At 45.6% G+C, this 16,802-nt stretch overlaps 2 protein-coding genes across 2 annotated transcripts in view; one reads left to right on the forward strand and one right to left on the reverse strand.

Moving 5' to 3' along the window:
- Cad87A (cadherin 87A) overlaps window positions 1–16,340 on the forward strand; it is a 32,762-nt gene extending 16,422 nt beyond the window's left edge. The window contains exons 2-15 of the mRNA XM_002137879.4: window positions 7,786–7,848; window positions 7,907–8,253; window positions 8,325–8,470; window positions 8,546–8,853; window positions 8,920–10,019; window positions 10,386–11,402; window positions 11,465–11,515; window positions 12,666–13,265; window positions 13,331–13,929; window positions 13,990–14,773; window positions 14,834–15,109; window positions 15,286–15,548; window positions 15,610–15,943; window positions 16,006–16,340. Coding sequence (XP_002137915.2) covers window positions 7,794–7,848; window positions 7,907–8,253; window positions 8,325–8,470; window positions 8,546–8,853; window positions 8,920–10,019; window positions 10,386–11,402; window positions 11,465–11,515; window positions 12,666–13,265; window positions 13,331–13,929; window positions 13,990–14,773; window positions 14,834–15,109; window positions 15,286–15,548; window positions 15,610–15,943; window positions 16,006–16,080 — 5,955 coding nt within the window. The 5' untranslated portion in view covers window positions 7,786–7,793 and the 3' untranslated portion in view covers window positions 16,081–16,340. The remainder of the gene's footprint in view (window positions 1–7,785; window positions 7,849–7,906; window positions 8,254–8,324; window positions 8,471–8,545; window positions 8,854–8,919; window positions 10,020–10,385; window positions 11,403–11,464; window positions 11,516–12,665; window positions 13,266–13,330; window positions 13,930–13,989; window positions 14,774–14,833; window positions 15,110–15,285; window positions 15,549–15,609; window positions 15,944–16,005) is intronic.
- LOC13036446 (uncharacterized) lies at window positions 11,767–12,591 on the reverse strand. Its single transcript, XM_003736781.3, has 3 exons — window positions 12,301–12,591; window positions 12,036–12,236; window positions 11,767–11,970 (listed from the first exon to the last, which is right to left on the reverse strand). Exons 1-3 carry the CDS (start codon window positions 12,531–12,533, stop codon window positions 11,835–11,837), a joined length of 570 nt encoding a protein of 189 aa, XP_003736829.1. The 5' UTR covers window positions 12,534–12,591; the 3' UTR covers window positions 11,767–11,834.
- Window positions 16,341–16,802: the final 462 nt, after the last annotated feature.

Raw genomic sequence — 16,802 nt, forward strand, 5'->3', positions numbered from 1 at the left:
AGACCAATCTAAAATCACTACATTCACTACATATAACCTCATAAACAATCATCCCTGTACATATACATATACACAATTAGTATCTTAGATAATAATTCCTCCACAACATATAATAACGTATAGAACCAACCCTGTACATATGTATGTATATAAGCACTTACATCCTCAAACGTAAATGAATACTATAGTGAGCTTAAGGCCTCAGCAGCTATAGCCCCATACCCTGTTAATACCTAGTTTTAACTATTTATTAGCTTATATAAATAAATAAATAAATAAATATACGATTTTTAGATTGCTGCAATGGTAGGATATTAACCATCATCTTTTTAATTGAATAACCCTTTAAACTCTCAAGGGTGTAAATCGATCAGTTAAAGAACACACCGAAAGGGGTTTTTTAATGTGGGGGGACTTATACATGTGCGCGTATAATCCTCCCGGTTGTATCGAATTTGAGGCTACTTTCTCGCAATAATTGTTGTCGACGGATTCATTACGAAATCATAACTTTATTTCGTTCATTGGTCTTATATTTAATTTACACATTATTTTATAATTTTCTCTTCTCTCGCTTCTCTCAAACTCCTCTTCTTCGATTACTCGATCCTTTTCATTGCCCGTGATGTATCATCAAAAAGCTGCAGTACTCTGCAAGTTGTAACCATGAATTACAATAGATTATTATGATTATTTATCAACTAAAATACAATGAAATTTGTCTCCGAAATTAAAGCTTAGACCAAGAAAAGATTTTGGTAAAAGATTGAACTGAATTTTTTTTATTTTTTTTCGAAGCAAAATCCTAACTAGTGACAATAAGTTGTTTGCGGATTGTGGTTGGACCATATAATTTTGTCACGCACTGTAGTATGTGAGAGACTGCTACTATGTGTGTGTGTGGGGGGGGTCCACAGGGGCACGTGGCTAGGCTCATAATTATACAGCGAAAATCTGTGAAACCCATGAAGTAGCGATGAGCGATGGCTGAGAAGGAGGGGGATGGGGGGTGGGGTAGGGGGTAGGGGTGGAAAAGTCAGGTGAACGTGAAAATTGCTTGTAAAAAAAAGAAACCATAAGAAAAAAGGAAACGTTGGCTTTTAGGAAATTCTAGTGGAGTGGAGAGGGGGTAGGCGGTGGGGACTGCTGTGATGTGTCCTAAATAAACAGAGAGAGAGAGAGGGAGAGAAAGGGGGGGTGGGTGAGAGGCTGGCGCTCGTTGAGTTACGTTGCCACACGCACGTCATGTGGCATGTGTAGGCGAGTGTTCGGTTTCTGTGTGTCTGTGTGTCTGTGTGTGTGTGTGTGCGCTGCATGAGTAATAGTAATGATGTTGCTCCACTCAAGAAGTAGAACGTGGCATGCCCCAAAGAAGGCGCCATCGGGGCTTATGAATAAATTAAGAATTGGAGGAGGCATCCTCCCCCTCTCTCCCCGCCATCGAAATTGTGGAAAATGGGGACAGAGGGCGCGAATAAAAAAAGAGCAATTTAAATGCGAAACGAACGAAAAATGTTGTTCAAGGCGGGAATCTCTTGCGCCAAGGAGGCGCCTCCAAGAAGCAGCTGATGGTGGTTAAGGGGCCAGAAGGAGCCACAGGGCAAAAGGTGGGCCAGATAAGGCCAAGACTCAAGATAATTCCGTTTAAATAGAATCCCAAGCAAAAGGTTTATTTTTCTGCGCTCGTGCCACATGCCCCATGGCGACGCTTTGGGGCAAACAAACTGCAAGAAATAAAGAAAATGACGCCACTGACATCTCAGGGAAATGGTGGGGGTGTGTCGGGTGGCAGGTGGCAGGGGCACTCGCACAGGTGATTTACATAGTATACTTAAGTGGAGCACTTTGTGAGCTGCAGGACGCTCTCTCCGCACTTTTTTTGGGAGTGGGGAGGATATCATCATCATCAGAGCCATGACAAATGTTGCCTCCCTGGAACAAAAAAAGGAGCAGATGAAGAGCCAGCCATAGAGAGCGAGAGAAAAAGGGACAAGGAGAGAGAAACAGAGGCTAGGCTAGGCTAAAGTCCCATAAGAGTGGCAGAAAAAGGACAGAAATCATACAAAAAAAAACACGCATTTTGATGAATAAAATGTATAACAAGCGACCGAAAGACAGCCAGACAGATGAACAGATAGATGGAGAGCATAAGGAGTTTGACATTTTTATTATGTCACCAGAGACACGACGACCGGACAGAGAAATCAGAGAGAAACGACAGATGGTGGCAGCAAGCGATGAAAGAGGGGAGAAAGAAAGATGTGGAGGTGAGAAGAGGGAGGTGCAGAAAGTGGGAGAAGGATAATACCATGAAGAGGGTATGCAGGGATAACATCGATTAGGTGACAGTAGGTAGAAGATACACTGTAACCTCAAGAATACCCTCAATATATGCATACAAAACCAGTCCAACGTTTTTGTCGAAGCACATCTGATTCTGGGCAGTGTGAATACCAGGTATAATGGGTCTCCTAATGATTAGACCTCGGATTTTGCATATTTGCATATTTTTAAAGGATTAAGATAGAAAAATTCTGATGACTCGTACTCGCAGCACCTCCGATCCTCCGATCCCCCAGCCAAGTGCTTTTCAAATATAGTCAAAGGAAATCAATTGAACAAAAATTAATAATGAGCCCACGACTATGCTGATGAATGATAGATGTATGATAGATGGATAACATCCATATATTGGGGGTACTCTACAGACTTCAATCAGCTGTCCTGCCATCGATTCTGCTACCACTCTTTCCACCTCTTTCATCGTGTGTCACCCTCTGCCCCTGTCCCTGTCTGGGTGTACGTAAAATTGATTAAAATTAAAATTCACACAATTTAATGATGGTTTATGATCGATTTCTTTGTGTTTATGGATGCATATAATTGCCAACATATTATCTATTCCAGTGCAAAAAGAAGAAAAAACTTTACGCCAAACTCGAACCACCCTGGCGAATTCTGGCAATCCCGGCAAAGTACTTGAGTTGTCCTCAAAACTTGGGGATTCGTTGGTTGGAGTTAAGTCAAGTGTCAGTCAGAGTCCCTGTGGCAGGATTAGCGACGACGGGGAAAAGCTTGCAAACAGTCGCGAGACAACAAACAAGTTTTGCGCATTAGTCGTCGCAAAAATCCCCCTTCCCCCGCAAAAAATCCAATCCAAAATTCTGTGGAAATCCGAGGGAGGTCCTTGGAGCTCACCTAATTCAATTATTGTTGCTCCTCCGAGAAGCAGCAGGGACACACTCTTCGCCGTACTCGTAGTCACTGGATTGTGGCAAATGCTCGGATATATATATTTGAATAAATATGATTTATTATGTTTGACGTCGTGGACTCACCCTCAAAAAAAAAAGGGGGAGACGACCTTTGGGGAGCAGGCAATCTGCTTCAAAGCCTCAAAGGAGAAGCTGTTTTTCAAAGTCAAAGGGGAAAGGGGTATTTTCCCCCTGGGTAAAGGCTTGTGGGTCATCAACAGGTGAAAGGCAGAGGCTCTGGCTTTGGGCTTTGACAAACATGAAAGGAAAATGTGGGGAAATGTGTATGCAAATGCAATATAAATTTACTGTATGATTGATATTGGTTATGTTATGAACACGAGCCTCGTATCGGGTGTATCTGCAGATATACATATGTACACATACATATATTCTTGTGCTGCTTTCGAACGTTAATGGATGTGATATAATATTGACACAGCGACGGGCTCTTGTGGGCATGAGAGATTTCCCGGGTGCCCTCGAAAAAAAAAATGAGTGCCGGGATATTGCCGGCCGTGGAAGCCCCCAGAAAACTGCGAAATTGATGGGGAAATCGGGTGAAAAGCAAAGCTCTTTGGCTCTGACTTTAGCTCGTCCTCAGAGGCGCACAATGAAGTCGACAGAGAATTCCCAAAGAGTTTAAGGCAAATGAATGATTCAGGAAGTCATTCCCGTGAATGTTGGATGGAGTTTAAGGTTAATTCTTAGGAGATTTTTTAGAGATATATAAGGTGAATATTTGAAAGACAGATTAGGGATGTGTTGGGTAAAGGTTAAGGAAGATTTTGGTGTTGGATGTTAGGATGTTAGGATGTGGCTACTGCAAGGAAGGATGATATTTGTGGTTGAATTCTGGGAAATCTGGGAAAGTCATTGGAGATATTTAATGTGGGGTAAATGCTCCACGAATATCTTCTATAATATGGGAATAAGAACACAACTTTAGTTCTCCCACGAAAATATACAGATCTTAGTATTTTAGAGATTTAGATCCATTAAAATAACGAATTTACAATAAATTCAAGCTTCAAAATGAGTCACAAAATACATATTTTATGCACTCTTCTCTCTAGCTTTTCCCTCTTTAATTTCTAATTATCTCATGGTTCATTGCAAACATTTAAATATTGTAGGAGCTCTCTCTCTCTCTCTCTCTCTCTCTCTCTCTCTCTCTCTCTCTCTCTCTCTCTCTCTCTCTCTCTCTGTTAAATCCCCTATTAAATATTAACCAACTAAAGAAGTTTCCTCTTTATGCGCTTCGTTAAGCTTTATTTAGTCCTGGTTTTATTTTTGAGGTTTTCTCTGGGGTCGAAAATTGATTAATTGCTATATTCCTTGAACCATAAACACAGTGTTATTACACTGAGCGACAGTCGATTTGTAGAAACATTAAAAATGTTAGAAAACTTACACTTTGGTTCGATATATTTTTAGATTTATTGTATATTGTATTTTAAGGTCCATTTTAGGGTCACAATATCACGGTTTTTTTTCAATTTTTAAAATAATTTGGGGATTTATATTGCAAAATCCATGTACCAGGGCTACAATCTAATTTTTGTCTAGTGAAAAGTAACTTTAAAATTGAAACCATTTTGTCTTTGAGTGTAATTTAGAGAATAATTGAAAGATAGAACGGAGACAGAGCCAGCAACATCTGTTGCATGGAGAAATGTTATACACTTTCACTCGAAGAAATGCCTGAAAATGCGAATATTGTGGCAGGATATTTAAATGCATATTTAACTGCCACAACAGAAAATTACCATATTTGATTGTATTTTAAACACAAGAATGAATAGGATGGAAATTCTTGTCAAAATTCACACAGGGTAAAAGTTTAGGGAAAGTATTTTTTAAGGGCATTAGTTGGTGCTTCCACAGGCAGGAAGAAGACTATGAATGGCTCTCTTTTGGGTGTCGTGTGTGTCCTGTTTCGGGGACTCTCCTGGACTGTCCTTTGTAATCCCCCTAGATTATCGCACAATGGTGGTGCCACACTCACACACATATTTATTCAGTGGAACGTGCAACGTAATATGATTTAGAATGAACCATAAATTCACACACACACACACACACACACACATAGAGAGAATTGTAGTTCTAATCAGCAAAAGGACAAAGCGATACATCCACAGAGGCAGCAACACAGGATTAATAGAGCGAGCATAGAGCGAACCCATAGGGAAAACTAGTTGAATGTGGAATTGAATTCATATATCGATCATTTCCCTGAGAGAGGGAGAGAGAGTAGCAAAGGTTCCATCAGGCTGCACAGGTGGGAATAGAATGATGAAGGGATCTTTGAAGGATAAAGAGATGCCTATGCGAGATTGGGAATAGTCTGAGGAAAAGCATAAAAAAGGTTCGTATAATATGTTGTGGAAAAGATAACAAAGGACAAAACACAAAGGACAAACATGAAGAATGGAATAAATAAAGTGGGTATTCCATAGATCCCTAATGGATCCTTCTGCACCATGGATGTATTCAGCTTTGGCAACTTTGAGGTGACTTTTTGTAGCCCAATCCCGATGATTGCATTATTAAATCATTATCCATCAGTTGCCGCTAACTTGTTTTCAAGAGTCCTCTCCCTCAAAGACGAGCACCATAGAAACTTTCGCCCCAAAAAACTGAACCCAAAAGTTGATAAAAAAAATAGTTGAAATTTGTGTCGAACCCGAGAGTTTATTTGCCATTAGAAGAGGAGTATCTGTATCTCGAGCTTCCAACCGCAAAAACTTTCCAAGGGGAGCTCGAGAGGGGTATGTAGGTGCAGGGGGTTAAGGTTGAAGGGTTAAGGTTGAAGGGTCAGTGGTTCCAGCATTAACTTAAAGAACGAACGAGGCTGGTCGTCGCCTAATCCTAAAATGTTCAGTTTATGGTCCAAGCGACTGGGTAAATGATGCTCACTCTCCTCGTAGGTGGAATTTATGGACACCAAAGCACCCACACACACAGATATTGTTGCGTGTATATCCTTTATGTATAAAGAGCCGAGTGTATATATACTCTCTCTGGGTAACCCATTTTGTGGAGGTTTCTGTAGGGCACAGTGTGTTGTGTTGTCTGCAAATAAACACACACAAAACATGGCCCAAACTGAAAATATTTAGTCGGGCTTTTATGCATAACTAATTGGCTCTGGCTCTGGCTCTGGCTATGGCTCTGGCTATGGGTCCCAGGTCCAGGTCCTGGTCCAGCTCCTGTTGCTGCTGTTGCCTTTTGTGTGTGTGTGTGTGTGTGTGTGCGGTCTGCTGGTGGCCAGATATACGTGTGTTCCTCTCTGCCTCTGCCTCTGCCCCTTGCCTCTGGTCCACCCGCATGGCTGTGGACTGGACTCTGCCGTGCGTGCCGGACGCATCAGGAATGTTGGCGCCTTCAAGCGATTCCTACCCTGGCTAACCCGAACCCCGAACCCCACTCCCCAATCCCCAAACCCGTAGCGATACCAACCCGCAGTTAAAGTGCACAATTTGCCACAATGTTGCTTGTTCGCTTGGTTGTTGGCTCCGCCACCCTGCATGTTGCTGCTTGTCATCAACATCGTTATATTGTTAAGGCCATCATCATCACCCAGCATCTCTAGCTCTCTCTTTCTCTCTCTCTCTGCTACTCCCTCTGCTGTCGCGCTCTCCTTTTCTCTCTAGAGAGAGAAAGAGAGACAGAGAGTGCATTGTCAGCTAATTGAATTCTCAGCACGAAATTTAATTTAATTTATTTTTGCCTTTATTGCTGTTGTTTTTTTAAGGCCACATAAACAACAAATCCTAACAAAAAATTAGTAAATGATACGATTATATACCCTGCAATAAAAGCTTAACGGGGAGCATATATACCCTCGAAGGAGGTTTAGAGACTATAATATACCCTGCAATAAAAGCTTAACGGCGAGCATATATACCCTCGAAAGAGGTCTAGAGACTATTATATACCCTGCAATAAAAGCTTAACGGGCAGCAGATATACCCTCGAAAGAGGTTTAGAGACTATTATATACCCTGCAATAAAAGCTTAACGGGCAGCAGATATACCCTCGAAAGAGGTATAGAGACTATCCAAGGGATTTTAAACTGGGCATCAGTTATCGGGGAGCAGGGAGGTATCTCTTCAATACCTCTTAAACCATATGTTGCCCTACCGTAACACCCAAAACAATCAATAGATAATTTGGGAAAACCCCAAGTAATACTAAGTAATAAAATAATCAAAGATTTCTAAGTAGAAGATTGCGGGAATGTTTGCTATTCCTCTTTACATCGACTGTTTTTTCCAATAAATATTCAATCATATTCAAGTGTTGACTGAAACAGAGAGAAGTGCTGAATGACCTTGAGAATCCCCCAAATAATCTTAATCTGTCGGATCTTAAGTGTTCGCTGATTTATGTAAAGGGTATTCAAAAGTGAACTTTCTCCAACGTTTTTTTTTGTTCCATAGAAAATTTGTTGAATATATTTTGTTTTTTTAATTAAAAAAACAATTTAACTTGATTTTGTTGTTTTGTTTTTGTTGTTTGCAGGCCTCAAAATGAAGTATTTCCTATGGCTGTTGATGCTAGGCCTGTCCCAAAGGCTAGCAAGGGGTAAGTCATTCCCGAAATGGAACCGAAAGGAGTCCCTACATCGTTCTTTTGATTTCAGGGGAAACCAATCTCCCTCCAGTGTTTACTCAAACCCTAAACAATATTGTCCTGTACGAGAATGTGCCTCTGGGCACGGATGTCTTTCGACTCGAAGGCTACGACCCGGAGGGCAGTGGCGTGACCTTTGGAGCCATTGGCTCTGATCACTTCAGTGTGGATCCCGTTTCGGGGAACATAACGCTCGTGAAGCCATTAGATCGCGAGGAAAAGGACAGCTTGACGTTTCTCGTTTCGATCAGGGATCGCGTAGATCCCGAGGGGGACTCCGAGAAGGATAATGTGGTCCAGCAGCCGATAACATTCATCATTTTGGATGAGAACGATAATCCGCCAGAGTTTCAAAAGGTATAGCGATCGATCGCTCGATAATGATCGAAAAATAATAATAATAATAATCATTTGTTCGTTTTTTGTAGACCCCCTATGAGACAGATGTGAATGAAGATGCAGCCGTAGGGACAACCATCTTTGATAAGATTCTGGTAAAAGATCGGGATATAGTTGGGGATAGCTTAGATCTCAAGTGCCTGCCGCAAGAGCAGAGCCCCGAAGCATGCAGCAAGTAAGTATTTCCCTTGCAGGGTACATACTCGTACCACATATATGTATATCTCTAATCTGTTATCCCTTCTTCCAGATTCCGTTTGCAATTGCTCAAGCGAGAGGCCACTGTCCTCACCGCCGCTGTGGTGCTGAATGAGACGCTAAACTACAACCAAAGGATGATCTACCATTTCCAGATCGAGGCCAGCGATGGACTGCACAAAACCCAAACGACATTCGAGGCGAGAGTTAAGGATGTGCAGGACAGGCCACCAGTGTTCCAGGGATCCCTGTCGACAGTAATTGATGAGGATAGTCCCATCAATACGTTGGTGCTGACGGTTCACGCCAGAGATGGTGACACTGGAGAGCCGCGGAAGATTGTCTACGATCTGCTGACAAGTGAGAGGAGTCGCTGAATGGAGAGGAGTGTCTGGATATTAATCCCTTTCTCCCTCCCCGAAACAGATCCCAGCGACTACTTCCTACTGGACGCCCACTCCGGAGAGCTGCGCACTGCCAAGCCACTGGACAGAGAGACACTCGAGGGATCCACAGGTATTATCTCGCTGCAGATTCGCGCCCGGGAGCTGGTCAATGGAGTGCCCTCTGACGATGCCCTGACGAGCGCCACGGCCAAGGCCACGGTGACAATACGTGATGTGAACGACTCTCCGCCGATGTTCAATCGGAAGGAGTATGCCGTCTCCCTGGAGGAGAATACCTCCCCAGGGACACCCCTGGCTCTGGATATAAGTGTGAGCGATGCGGATGTGGGAGTCAACTCGAAATTCGCCCTACGACTGGAGGATGTCTCGGGGGTGTTCGATGTAGAGCCAAAGCTCGTCACGGGCTACTCCCAGGTAAACATCCGCGTGGCGAATGGCTCTCTGGACTATGAGAATCCCAACCAGCGCAAGTTTATTGTCCTCGTGATTGCAGAGGAGACGGACACCAGTCCGAAGCTCTCCTCGACTGCCACCATCACTGTGAGTGTCCTGGATGCCAATGACAACAAGCCCGTTTTCGAGCAGGAGAGCTATTCGGCTTCTGTATCGGAGGCAGCACTCCCAGGACAGTACATCGCCACCATCACCGCCAGGGATGTGGACTCCGGGAGCTATGGCGACTCTGGGATCCGCTATAGTCTGTCCGGCACGGGAGCAGAGCTCTTCCACGTCAACGAGCAGACGGGCGTCATTAGCCTCGCCAACTGCCACGATGCCACGACGAGCAACAGGCGGCAATCGAGGAGGAGGAGGAGACGTGACTTGTCCGACGAGGAGGAGGAGGGCGGTAGCCTTGAAATGTTATCAATGGAGGAGGCGGTCGACCACAAAGCGGACACGCGAGAGATTAGCACAGAGCCCCCCGTTCAATACACGCTGATCACTCAGTCGCCACCTGCCCCAATAGGAACAGCTCCTGCCACAGCCACAGATAGAGCTACAGCTAGAGCTCCAGCTCCAGCTCCAGCCCCCTCTCGAGCGAGTGCTAATGACGACACGGCAGTGGAGAGGACGTGTCTGGACTATGAAACGGATACCACGTACTTCTTGTCATACAAGGTGAGTGGTGACTGGCTCTGTCGGAGGATTTGTGTGCCCCTTGTTTGGGGGTTAGACTAGCTGATTTGGTGCGTGTGTGTGTCTCCTAAAATCCACTCTAACAATGGACAAAGTAGCAAAAGGTGTGGCTTTAAGAAGCGTTAAAGATTAAACCTCAAGAAACACCGATAGAAGCATAGAAGCACAGACTATGCGAGCCCTACTTGTATGGTACGTTCGTGAAGCAATGCTTAGGGTAGCTACTCCCTTCTCTGTGATTGTAAATGTATTTATATGATATTGAAATCACTTGATTGAACTTTATTTATACCCCTCTGTCCGTTTTGATTCAAAGTCGATTTTCATACCTGTCTAACACCTTTTCAGGCAACTGATGATAATGGAAAAGGACAAACGGACAGGGTTTCCCTGCGCATCTCCGTGACGGACGCCAATGACTCGCCTCCCGTATGCGAGAGTCCGCTCTACAGAGCCAGCGTGGATGAGGGAGCCCTCGTCTTTGATTCCCCACTAATCGTTAAAGCACGCGATGCAGACACCATGTCGAGCATTAGCTACAGGATCCGTGGCACAGAGCAGGTGGAGGGGATCTTTGACATCGACAAGGAAACGGGACAGATCAGCATTCGCCCGAATGCCACGCTGGATGTGACGAACTTGAAGAGCGACCAACTGATCTTCGTGGTGGAAGCGAATGATGGTCTCTTTAGCGCCAACTGCGGCGTAAACATCACCGTGCGGGATGTAAACAACCATGCGCCCGCGTTCGATCAGCAGAGCTACAGTGCCGTCGTGGAGGAGAACTCGGAGATTGGGACGAGCGTGGAGCGGGTAACGGCCTCCGATTTGGATACGGGAAAGAATGCGGAGCTACGGTACCGCATCCAGCAGGGTAGCTTTGATGACTTTGGCATCGATGAGCGCACGGGGGAGATTTTTGTGTCCCACAAACTCGACTACGATCGGAGGAATACCTACGCGCTGCAGGTGCAGGCCTCCGATCAGGGAACGCCTAGCCTCACGGGCACTGCCACCCTGACGATCAATGTGCAAAATAGCAACGACAAGGATCCATACTTTGTCCCTGCCACACAGCACGCAGAGGTGCGTGCGGATGCCCCACCCGGACATCTGGTGTACACGCTGATTGCTCTCGATCCGGATGTGGCCAGCCATAATGCGCTGGAGTTTGCGGCAACCGACGACATCACGGCCATCGACAGGGAGGGCAAGGAGCTGCCACACAACGAACGGTTCAAGGAGTACTTTGACATTGCGCGCAATGGTAGGGTGTTGGTAAAAAAGCAGCTGGATCGGAGTCTGTTTGCGGTGATGCGGATTAATGTCTTGGTTACGGATAGCACGGCACCGAATGTACAGCAGGTGGGAGGACTAGGACGAGTTTCTATCTGCGAGTTTCTAACCACTTACTCTTCCTTTTGCAGGGTCGCGGTCTGCTCATCATCCAGATAATAGATGTCAACAAGATTCCACCGGTTAGTACAAGATTCTGTAATAGTAATAACTTTTAACCATCGCGACAAGATGGTAGCTCGCGAGGGGGATGGTATGTCGTGGTATGTCAAATATTTAGCACGACAAAAACTTTACGACTGGATGAAACTTTACTATTCATCGATGGATCGGTGTATGTTTCTGCCAAGACCCTGATTCTGTAACGCATTATGTTACTTACATATTTAAAAGTAGGACCATCAGATCAGAGAGAGAGAGACAAAGGGAGGACTACCGGTTACTGCTTACGTTTAATCTATGAGAAAATATCGAGTCCCATAAAATATGCAACTATGGAAACTAATTTGGAAGCAAGTTCTGGTTATTGATCTCGTATTCATGCAAAGAGTTATGGCTGGGTCTAAAACTCTGAGCGTCCCCGATGGCCAGCTTGCTGAGGTGGAACAATCGGTTATGGTGACTCGCATAGTAGTTCCTGCAAGGGAGCAGGGGGAGCAGAGGTTGAGCTATCAATAGTTTCCAGAGGGAAAGATAACTTACAAATTGGAGACGGCCCAGGTGATTTTAATCACCATTTTGGCAAGGAGAACAGCAAACGGGGCCGTGCCACGGGGAAAGAGGTAGTTCAGAACGCCATAGCCCAGAAGGAGCTCGTAACAGTTGAGGACCACATCGTTGATGCCCTGGACAATGATGGTGGGAATGAGCATATCTGGCATGGAATTTGTCAGGATGGGATAGCTGAAAGCACAAAAAAAAATGATTGAGCAATTGGGATTGTGGATTCAATCCTGTGTACACTTACATGGCCACTACACAGGCCGTGAGTCCTGCGAAGGTCATAATGAATCGTACCACGAGCAGGATTGTCGTGAGCAAAGTAAAGGCGTTACGGATCCATATCTCCTGCCCGGAGGCATCCACCAGTCCCTTGACTTCGATCAGATCTCCGTATAACTTATATATGTTCAGGAAATAGGCGTGATGGAACATGTAAATGGTGTTCCAGAAAAACAGCTGCAAGTCCTCGTTGACCATTTTTTGTTTCGGATCACCAGAGGGATAGTCCTAGTCCTAGTCCTAGTCCGAAAAAATGTGATGTGATACGATGCTGTTTATGTTTTGATTAATTTTACTAATCCAACTTCAATCTACTACATTCAATCACAGCGCTTCAGTGCCCCTTGGAGTGCGGAGCAGCCGCTGATCAAGCTCCAAATGGTGGAGGAGCAGCCCGTGGGCACTGTGCTGACCATCCTTCAAGCCACAGATGAGGATTCAAGCATCGGGGAGTACAACATCACGGAGAACGAATACTTTTCCATCAATCACACAAGTGGAGCCATCTACTCGATCACTCGCTTGGATTATGAGGCGGTGAAGGAGGTGAAATTCCTCGTGACTGTCAGCGATACGGGTGTGCCTGCCCTGACATCCACTGCTGATGTTGTGGTCGACATTATCAACCTCAATGACAACGAGCCGCACTTCACGCAAACCGATTACTACTTCAACATCACAGAGAACTCCCCCCGGGGCACAGTGGCAGGAAAAGTGGAGGCCCAGGATGGTGATGTGGGGGTTTTTGGAGAGGTCACCTATACGCTGATTGGGGAAAACGATAAGTACTTCAGCATCGATGCGTACACGGGGAATGTGATGGTAGCCAATGCCTCGATTCTCGATCGGGAGCAGATCAAGGAGCTCACGCTGTCGGTGGTGGCGCAGGATAAGGCGCCAGCTACAGTGCAGAAATCAGCCACAGCAACGGTGAGTAGAGGATCATCCCCGCTCCCCGATCATTAGCTGCAACTCTTTAGTTTTATTATCCACAGATCCACATTAACATCTTGGATGTCAATGATAATGCGCCAGTATTCACCCGCGAGATGTACAACTCCACGGTGGCGGAGAATGCTGCCCATCAGCCACCAGCAGCCCTGCTGCAAGTGGAAGCCATCGACCTGGACGAGGGACTCTACGGAGATGTGCGCTACATCATTACGGGGGGCAATGAGGCGGCGCTCTTCAAGCTGGACGCCCAGTCGGGCATTGTCTATCCCGCGCAGAGTCTGGCCGGAAAGCATGGCGTCTACAATCTGTCAATCTCCGCACGCGACACCCAAGGATCCGGGACGATGGAGAGCACCACGAGGGCTGTGATTACAGTGATGCAAGTGAATCGCCATCGTCCGGAGTTTGTAATTCCCGCGCTGTACAACGCCACGATTGAGATTCCCGGCGATATTGTGCAGCCGGACTATCTGCTGCTGACGGTCAAAGCGATGGATAATGACTCGGAGGAGAACGGGAGGATCAGCTACCATCTGCAGGTGAATAACCAGAACCAGCAAGAGAACACAGAGTTTAAGATCAACGAGGCCACGGGCGAGTTGCGTGCCAGGCAGCAGCTCAATCGCAAGAACAGAGCAAAGTAAGTGAAGGAATCCATTCCAGGGGAGTCTTCGACTTATTCTGCATTTTTCATTTTCAGCTACGACATCATTTTGGTGGCCAGGGATGCAGGCAACCCACCGTTCGAGTCACTGCGCCTCCTTACTGTGAGCATTGTGGATGCCAATGAGAATCGTCCCGAGTTTCCCGATGCCTCCAATCCCTACAAAGTATCCATCAATGAGAACAGCGGCCGGGATGTGAAGATTGGACATATTCAGGCGGCATCGAGGAGCAAACACAATCGCGACATCTTCTACTACATGCTGCTGGGCAACGAGGATGGGGCCTTCTATGTGGACAAAATCACGGGCGACATTTTCACCAACAAGAGCCTGGATCGCGAGGAAACGGATGCATACACGCTGTACATTTTGGCCAGCATCAAGGCAGATCTGCATATATCCGAAGAGGAGCGTGCCTCGTTCTCCATTAAGACCCTGAATCGGGATAGCACGGTGGCCAAGGTGGCCATCACAGTGCTGGATGTCAATGACAATGCGCCCGAGTTCGAGAAGCCCATCTACTACGCGGGGGTCAATGCCAATGCGAAGATGAATGCGGCCATTACGCAGGTGAATGCCACCGATGCGGATCAGGGGAAGAATGCAAAGATCGAGTACATGATTGTAGCCTCGAATCTGTTCAAGTTCGGGGCCTCCAAGTCCACGGGCTCGATTGTCCCTAGTCCGTTTGCCATTTCGCAGGATGGAAGGATCACCGCCAATACGATCATGGCGGAGTACAACCAGGATCGTTTCGAGCTGGAGATTCTGGCACGCGAATTGGAACAGCCACAGCGTTCGGTCAGCACCAAAGTTTTTGTAAGTACGAGAATTTCTCTAAAAAGAAATATAGTTTTATCTTTGAATCTCCCGCTATAGATCTGGGTCTTCGACGGCACTCAATTAGTGCGCGTCATCCTCTCCCGGCCTCCCGAAGAGGTCTACCAGGAGCAGGAGGAGATCATCGCAGAACTGCGGAATGCCACACAACATAGGATTATTGTGGATGAGATACGCTACCATCTTGATTCGGTGGGACGCATTCGCATGGACTGGTGTGATCTGTACTTCCATGCAGTGGATCCCCAAACCCAGCAGATTGCTCCAGTTGATGAGATACTCAAGGATATCGATAGGAATTATGATTACCTAAAGGTAAGTGAATGAATCAAATTAATCTGCTGATGTAAATTCACTTGATTGAAATGGACAGAAATGGCTCAATCGACTCGGCTATTGATGCTAATTGTAGGGGGGGTCGGAATGGGGTCGGAAACGATTCCTTTTGGGTTTACAACAAATCTAATATACTCTTTGGTTATTTTTTTCAGGATTATTATGCTGGCTTTGCCATAGAGAATGTTGTGCCCGCTTACATAGCCATCGTCCAGGATGAGTTTGACCTCGCCGTTGCAGGACTTGTGGCTCTGGTGATAGTCCTCTTTGTGGGCGTCATTAGTTTCATTGTGTTGTGCTGCTGCCTGAAGCACTGGAACCTATCAGTGCCCGTGGAGACGCGCCGCAAGGAGGCGCTGATCAAGAAGCAGATCATCGAGGATCTAAACACCACAGAGAATCCCCTTTGGATAGAGCAGTGCGTATCATGACTGCCATAAAGAACTCTTTTTCTAACTTAATCTTCTTGAAATCGATAGAAAACTAAAACTGTACGAGGAGCAGGAGCTTACAATGCAGGTCTTCTCGGAGCCCGATCACATCTCCAATTCGGAGGCCCCGGGCCATCTGGATCATCATCGCAGCTCGCTGGAGCAGGTCCACCATGTGGGCCAGACGGTGGACAATACCTATGCCACCATCCAGCCGCGCAACAACCAGAATCGTCTCACGGGCGGCGCTGACGGTGGTTCCCTGCGAAGCGGTGGAGCAGCCAGTGCCGGCGGAGTTGGTGGTGCAGGGTTGCTGCTCGCTCGCGTGGATCCGCATGAGTTTGCGGACTATGCCACGCTGCGAAACAATCGAGCGCCTTCTGTGAGTAGCAAAGGATTCGCCCTATAAAGTATTTCTGCTAATCTTTGCCTGTTTTTTTGCAGCTCTACGAGTTCACGGGTTCCACATTTCAGGCACCCATACGGGATGGCGACGATGCTGTGGCAGAATTGATCTAAGCCTCAACTGGAGCCACCAGCGCCAAACAGATGTGTAAATTACGTTGTAGCTATCTGTGTAATGGATTCTGATCTGTGTTGTATGTCCTGAGTTCGCCATTGCGTATAAACCATATATTCTAGACACACACACATTCACAGAATACTTATATATAAAGAGCATATATACATGTATCGTATGTAGAGCGTAGCCTGTATCTTAAATGCCAACGAATACATAGAGAACTCAACAAAAAACTAACCAAGAAAAAGAAAAAGAAGGAACAGAAGCAACTAGAACTACAAGAACCCATAGAGGAATTTCTCCCGCATAAATAATGACAATAATATATATGTACTATTATATATTGAGAATGTCTAGCCGTAATGAAACAATATATGAGAATTTAAGAGTTATAATATGTACACCCTTCATCCCCACGGCTCACTTCACTCGAATGACTTCCGCGATATTAGTTTTAACACGTGTCTACTCATACTCGTACAGTCCAATGTCCAATGTGTGTCTACAAATCTAAGTTGTAATAACATAAGCTATACAAAAAAAGACTAAATTATTTGCTCTTCCAATTCCGTGTTACGTATTACGTTTAGTTGTGTCGCCGCCTAACATTTAGTTCTTTAGTTTATAGTGTAATTAGCCAAACTTGCTCATATCCATAAGCATCGCATCCATAATTAATTTAAGTTCGGAGAATGAGAATTGTGCAAAGAATTATTTT

Source organism: Drosophila pseudoobscura, chromosome 2 (genome assembly GCF_009870125.1).
Source record: "Drosophila pseudoobscura strain MV-25-SWS-2005 chromosome 2, UCI_Dpse_MV25, whole genome shotgun sequence".
Taxonomy (NCBI): domain Eukaryota; kingdom Metazoa; phylum Arthropoda; class Insecta; order Diptera; family Drosophilidae; genus Drosophila; species Drosophila pseudoobscura.

Coding starts and splice junctions, on each gene's coding strand:
- LOC13036446 (XM_003736781.3), bottom strand. CDS start 12,533: ATGGTCAACGAGGACTTGCAGCTGTTTTTCTGGAACACCATTTACATG. Junction 12,237..12,300: donor ACGGCCTGTGTAGTGGCCAT/GTAAGTGTACAC, acceptor TTGTGCTTTCAG/CTATCCCATCCTGACAAATT. Junction 11,971..12,035: donor ACCTGGGCCGTCTCCAATTT/GTAAGTTATCTT, acceptor GCTCCCTTGCAG/GAACTACTATGCGAGTCACC.